The sequence below is a fragment of the Lactuca serriola genome, chromosome 4, assembly GCF_051521515.1.
Source record: "Lactuca serriola cultivar US96UC23 chromosome 4, Lser_US96UC23_V15, whole genome shotgun sequence".
Lineage (NCBI taxonomy): Eukaryota > Viridiplantae > Streptophyta > Magnoliopsida > Asterales > Asteraceae > Lactuca > Lactuca serriola.
This window is the reverse complement of record NC_136411.1, coordinates 37,458,124-37,465,381: the sequence shown is the minus strand read 5'-3', so window position 1 is coordinate 37,465,381 and position 7,258 is coordinate 37,458,124. Positions and strand designations below refer to the sequence as shown.

General features: G+C 36.4%; 1 protein-coding gene across 1 annotated transcript; it reads right to left on the bottom strand.

Annotated features, from left to right (window-relative positions):
- Positions 1-399: 399 nt before the first annotated feature.
- On the bottom strand, positions 400-5,371 carry LOC145101336 (histidine kinase CRE1-like). The gene is made up of 8 exons (XM_079038526.1): positions 4,134-5,371; positions 3,821-4,054; positions 3,549-3,718; positions 3,168-3,386; positions 2,848-3,086; positions 2,526-2,755; positions 1,259-2,418; positions 400-1,023 (listed from the first exon to the last, which is right to left on the bottom strand). The coding sequence occupies exons 1-8, from the start codon at positions 4,470-4,472 to the stop codon at positions 783-785; spliced, it is 2,832 nt and encodes a 943-aa protein (XP_078894652.1). The 5' UTR covers positions 4,473-5,371; the 3' UTR covers positions 400-782.
- Positions 5,372-7,258: the final 1,887 nt, after the last annotated feature.

Below are 7,258 nucleotides of genomic sequence, written 5' to 3'. Positions count from 1 at the left end.
ATAAACATAAGTATGTCTTTCATACCGGAAACCCTTATCAGGATGTTTCCTTTCCTAAAAAAAAAAAAAAAACAAAACAAAACCTTTTCTGGTACCAAATCTTTCATGTATATATGTTGATGTATGATTATTTTTTATTTTATCCTAACAAACAAACATAGAAGATAAATAATATCTATTCTTTTTTCCGTATGAATTCTAAACATCCTCCTAAAAAAACTAAAAATATGATTATTCCTTTAACCATCTATTGGATGAAAAAAAAAATGGTTCGGTTAACCTAAAAGGTAAAATCGGTTAGTCAGCTTTTAGGTTTCATATATTTTAAAGTTTGAACACCACTAAAAATGGGAGCATTATGTGTCTTTCACCAGGGGCTGTAGTCCTGTACTCTGTGCATAAGAAAAAAGTACCCGAGTGTACTGAAATAATAATATACCCAAGTGGAAATGGATTATTGTCTGGTGGCCCCACGTGGCCTACAATGGAAACAGACATTTCCATACAAAAATATCTGCCAAACGACATCGTATTGTTGAAACCATACAATACATCATCATTCGTCCCTGATCCACCCCTCCCTACACAAACTAAAAAGCTCTGTACATGTGTTTAGATTTAGATTGATTCCGTTTCAGCCCGTAGAGTAGAGTGCCGTTAGTTGAGTTAAACCCAACCCAAAGTCATTTACACTCGGCCCAATCAATATCCAAAATTCCTGTTAAGAGGCAACCTAGAATCTCATCTGTTTACGGTTGATGTTTACGGTTGACAGTTGACAGTTAGCCATTTTGTGTGTGTTCGCCGGTTTTGGATTCAAAAAACTTTGCCACAGCCTGGTAAAGATTTTCTTCCTCAAAAGGCTTCGATACGTACCCATCCATTCCACTTCTCTTACACTCTTCAAACGTCGCATGAATCACATCCGCTGTCATCGCCAGTATCGGCAAATGCCATTCAATACTCCCTACTACCTCATTCGCCTCCCTTTCCATCATCCGTATACGCCGCGTCACCTCAAAACTGCAACAACATCAACCATCATAACAAACAAAAAACCAAAACACTGGTGCATAAATTGACCAGACACTGTGCACAGTGCACTGTGTCTGGTCCATTTGTGCACTAGTAAAATATAGTATTACTATATAATACTACTGGTCCATTTGTGCACCAGTAAAATATAGTATTACTATATAATACTACTGGTCCATTTGTGCACCAGTAAAATATAGTATTACTATATAATACTACGTACCCGTCCATTTCGGGCATTTGAATATCCATGAAGCAAGCATCAAAAGCATGTGGTAGCTGAAGTAGAGCAAGGGCGGCAACACCGCTTTCGGCACACTCAACCGCAGCCCCAAATTTTTTTAGGGCACCGGCGGCAACTCTCCGGTTTACTCTGTTATCATCAACCACCAAAATTTTCTTCCCACAAAGTAACCCTCGAAGATAAAAAGACCCTTTTGCCCTGGTTTCGGCCTTCTGCCCTGTTCCCAAAACCTGCTGCAAACAAGCTGCCACCATGCTCGCTCTTAACGGCTTCCTAATCACAGTATCGGAAAACCCGGCGGATTTTAATTTATCGAATTCGGGAGTCGTTATATTTGTTGCTAGAACCATCTTTTTAGGGAAATTTTGAATTTTGATCATGCTTTCGTTTAATAACCATGTGTCTTTCTCGATTAGAAGTAGATCCGGTTTTGAATCTCCCAAATCCTCCGCCGTTTTTATGGTATCAATAATTTTAACGATTATACCGAGTCTCTGTAAATGGTATCGTGTCACTGCAGCTCTGATTGGTTTTGAATCGACCAAGGTTACTTTCAATCCTTGAAAGGAATTCGGAAGATCGTCATTGTAAAGGGATTTTTTCACATCGCCATTTTTGCAGGTTTTTAAAGCGACAGTGAAAGAAAACGTGCTTCCGATTTGTGGTCGGCTAACGAAGCTTATCTGACCACCCATTAATTCAACCAAACATTTACTGATACTCAATCCGATTCCGGTTCCGCCGTAGAGTCTAGAAGTGGAACTGTCGGCTTGCATGAACGGCATAAAAACGAGATCTTGTGCGTGCGCCGGAATCCCAATTCCGGTGTCTTCAACGGAGACAATTAGGTTAACAACGTTTTCAATTGGGGCTGCTAATTGTTTAACAGTGTCCCAATTGTTTCGATCATCGGCGGCTTCACAGCCGCTTAAAGTTTTGAAATGGGACCCACACCCGTTCGATTTAGCCATGTCCATTACTACAGCTTTGGAATGATCGGCGTGATGAACTTGAACGAATATATGTCCTTTTTCTGTGAACTTAACAGAGTTTCCGACGAGATTCGTGATGACTTGTCGGAATCTTCCCGGATCTCCGATGACAATTTGTGGGACTTTATCGGAAACAAGAACTGCCATCTTTTTGATTTCCCAATCACAGATAACGATAACATAATCAGATTAAAACAAACAATAATTTGAAAGAAACGATAACAGATAACAAGATAATCTGGTTTTACTTTTACCTCGATTCCTTTGTGTCGAGATTTTTCAGAAAATAAAGAGAGAACATCGTCGAGAATGGAGCGGATATCAAAGGGGACGGATTCTAGGTCTAATTTTCCGGCTTCAATTTTGGCTCGATCGAGGACCTCATTGATCAATGCGATTAATGCTCTTCCACAAGCTTGTGCAGTTTGAGCGTAATCTCTTTGGGTTGAACTTAATTCTGTATCTAGAAGCAATGCAAGCATCCCTATGAACACAACACATATGTGAAGTTAATGTTATTACATTTACATAATTGAAAAAATACAGAGATGAGTTGATGAAGGTAAGTGGTGATACCAAGGATGCCATTCATGGGGGTTCTGATTTCATGGGAAACAGTCGCAAGAAACTGTGATTTAGCAACATCAGCAGCTTCTGCTCGAACTTTTAATTGTTGCATCGTGTCAAAATCATCTTCAACCTGAACAATATGAATGGCTCCCGTGTAAAACATGTAGCCAGCTAATATCACAATCACATAACCTAAAGTCGCAGTTGCAAATGCTGTTAATGATATCGGTGCTTTATGAAGATATCTGCATAAAATCTAGAACCATTAACATTTAAACCAATCACCACTTCCTTTTTTTTAATAAAAATGGAGATGAAACACATACCTACAAGTCATTTGATGCTTCCTAAACGGATCACCAAAATCAAGCATACTCACTCGTGTGTGTGACATGTCACCATCTTCAGTTTGACGCCCATATGTGATCAATGGATTTGATGTATTTGTGACATCAAAAACTTTTACAACAATTTCTTGATTTTCAGCAAGTTGCCCTAGTAAATTTTCTACTAGTGACTCAACATCAAAAGCTCCACCTAGATATCTGTTTATATTTATCCCAAAAAAAAAAAGATTATAGATATCTGATTTTTTTTTTCAAAAATCTTACTACCCATTTAATTTCTCTTATTAAAATTGATGAATATTTGTGAAAACGGATTGTTGGATTGTAAGGGTAAAATGGTCAAAGAAACCGAAATTTTACCCGGCAGTAGCTGCGATGCGTTCTTGAACAGATGCGTTTGGTGGAAGCTTTGATTTGTACACAGGAAATGTCAAAACTACCCCTAGATGATTAGAACCAAGAAGTTTGAAAGGGCTTGTGAGCACTGCTTTCCCAGTTGCTCTAGCCCTCAATATGTTCTCTCTGTCCTCCTATCATCAAATTCGAGTTTCTTAAATTTAACTTCCAAGGGTATATATTTTAGATTTTTATATTTATGAAATATAATTATTAAAAAAAGTAAAAAAACATACCTCGCCAGACATCATATCTACCAATTTAAGATAGGAAACGGTTTCTTGAGCGAAAATTACAGGGGCATATTCGTCACGAAACGGCGAGGGCTCTTTGGTCATTGTTCTTATGGTCCCATCATGTTGTCTCTCGAGTTCTTCTCTCTCGTAATTCATTACCCTTTGTGCATATGCAACTCCACTCAACAAAGGTCGCTCGAATGCTGTTCTTGCTGTGTATTCTGCAAATGTTTCCTGGATCCGAAAAAGAACAAATTCAATCACAAAAAAAGAAGAAAAAAGATAAACAAACACACATTAATAATGTTCAAACCTGATCGATTACTGATGGGTTCTTGTAATAATGAAAAGTCGACACCAGAACAGCGAGAGCATGTACATGATTTACACTAACCCTAAATTGATCTTGCAACATTCTTGCCCTTTGATCACACATACTCACTAAACCCTCTTCGATTCTCTCTTGATGCCCTGCATCTATGCATTTGTAAACATAAATCGCGACAAATCCAAAAGAAATGATCCATAACGCTAAGTATTTTCGTTGATTTGTTCTTGGGATGTATGATTTGTACTTCCTTTTTGTGCCCAATTGCTGTTCATTCAAACTCACTGCTACTAAGTGATGGTGGCCTTGCATTTTTACACCCATCTTAAATTCAACAACAGAATTAGAAACCTGTTTTCTCTTGCTTCAATTGCTTGTACCTTCACGCTTTCCTGTTGTTCGTCTTGTTCGGTTGTTCATCTCCTCATTCTTGCCACTTCATGTTTTCAAGAATCATCAGTGACGAAAAGGGATTTGGATGTTATCTTCAAAGAAGTACTTTTTTTTAAACAGAATCACTTTCTTTACTCAAAAAAGAAAAGTGGTTTACAGATTTTGTTTTCTTTTATTCAAGAAATAACCAAAATCCCACTTAAGAAACTCTATGAGGTACAAGAATCTCCCTTTCTTTTCTGTAGATTTTCAGTGAGAGAAGAAAGAAAAAGAAGAGAACCCCACAAAGGAAATGTAAAGAAAAGAAAATTCCCAAGATCATATCAAGGGAACAACAAGCATGGTATGTTTGAAGAAGCCCTAAAAACATGCATAAAGGGCTTGAATTTAAAGAATTTTGTGTGGTTGATAAAGGGTTTGAATAAGATTATTGAAAAATGGGGTCTCTAATATTAATCATTTCTTCACAATACACTCCAGACAAATTAAAGCACACATTTACTGTTTCCTCTGTAAAATCTTTAATATATTAAACTAAGCAAATCAAATCTTAGCTGAACTTCAAGATTCTTGACCAGAAAAACACATACAAGTAGAGAAAGAAAGCATATTTGGAAACTTTTGTGAAAATACAACGAAAAGTGTACTCAATTTGGTATAAACAGAAGTCATATAATAATGGGTGTTGGGAAAATTAAAGAAAAGAAGGTGCAGTTTGGCTAAGTTACTTTAAAAAGCAACTGAACCAAATTTTGATGATTTCTTTTGAAGATACGGTGTTGTCTCCCTCTCTCCTAAAAAAACAAATTCGAAGACGAGACATTTGAAAAGCTTGAAGTTTCTCCCTCAAATATATTTTGACAACAAATTAAAAAGTTAGCTGAAGGAAACTTAAATATTAGTTGTTAGCCGATAAATTTACTCGTGAAAAATAACACTTGCTAAAAAAAAATTAAAATAACATATATATATACACACACACGGAAGAAAAAACAATTACATCCTCTTTTCCAATAAATTGAAATAATTTTGTCACTTGTCATCTCTTATATAATAAATTTAAATTAAATTATATTCATGTGTCATTATCTAGTTTTTTCATTTTATTAAATTTTATATAATACTTAAACGTAATAATAAATATATATTCAACTCATTAATATAATTTTCTTTATAAGTTTTAAATTTCTAAATTAAATCCAATTATTTTAGTTGTTTATTTATTTAAACTATTAGTTAAATTTAAAAGATAGATAAACACTTTAGTTTTAATAATTAAATATTTTACTTTTTCTTATAAATTTAAATTCTATAAATTTTTAGATTTTCATGTTTGTTTGTTTTTTTTCATAAACTCACGTAATACATGGATCTTACAACTAGTATATAATAAAGCTGGGTTGCATCTGAGCTCACATCGGTTGGGAAACTCTGTAGTTAAACGTTCCTGGGCGAGAGCAATTCAAGGATCAGTGACCCCCTGGAAAGTTTTCGTGACGGAAGCTCAAAACGGACAATATTATGATACGTGCCAAATAGGATGTTACAATTGCTCAAAATATAGTATATTTCATCAAATTAAAAATAAATATTAGATAATTATTAACAACTTTTGTACACGTAGTATAGTTTTGTCGATAAAAATTTGGGGAAATGTTGTTGTAGTACAATTAACTTTTTGTTTTAGTTCGATTTGACAAACTATGTTTTTTTTTGCACAATAGATGTAACGCCCCGTCCTTGAAATATCTTTTATGGGTATTGGGTTTTATTCGAAAAGGGTTTTCGGGTTGGGGTGTGTCGCTAGAATCGTAGGTCTTCTCGTCATCTTTATGTGGATATAAAGTTCGTCAGGAACGAATTTATGATGGAGGAGATGTTGTAAATTAAATATATTGGCAACAATGGTCCCTAAGGGGGAATTTTAGCAAAGGGGTCTCATGCATGCCAAGCATGCATGCACGTGTTTGGCTGGGTACACCCAGCGTAAGCTGGATGTACGCCCAGCGTAATGGAGTAAATGAACGCGGAGGTCTCTCGACGTACGCCCAGCGTACTGGATGTACACCCAGTGTACGTCTTTCATCCAGAAACACTAAATTTGGGGCCAACCACTATATAAGGAACATTATGGTTCCAACCCTAGCCTCTATAAGCACTCTCCTATCCTCAGAAACCCTAGATAGCCATCCTACCTCCATTGTTGGGTGTGTTTGACCTTGGAAAGCTTGTTTTGGCAAAGGAGAGTCTAGAAGAAGAAAGAGGAAGTTGTCAAAGAAGGATTTGAGTGGCTGGAGCTTGTAGATTTGGAAAGACATCATCTTTTGAGGCCCTTTTGAGGTAAAAAGTCTCTGGCTTGGCAATCATAATGTGTAGATCTATGTGCTGTGAAGTTTTGACATCATTCTTGTCCCAAAAACCTCATCTTCATGCATGATTCGAGTTGGTTGAGATTAGCTGTCCTTTTAGACCTTAGGAGAGGTCTTGAGTAAGAAAAATAAGGTCCCAAGGGCTTTGGTTGTCTCATATGTGATATAGATAGGTCTTAATGGATTAAGACCTTAGATTAAGAGCTTTATGGACGTCCCAAGTAATAAAGTTTGAGACTTTATGAATCTTAGGCATATTTGGTCTATGGATCTGAAGTTTGGGCTTAAGAGCTTAAGCCACTAAGATCTGATGAGAAGTTGTAGTTCAACGGAGTTACGCCCCGCATA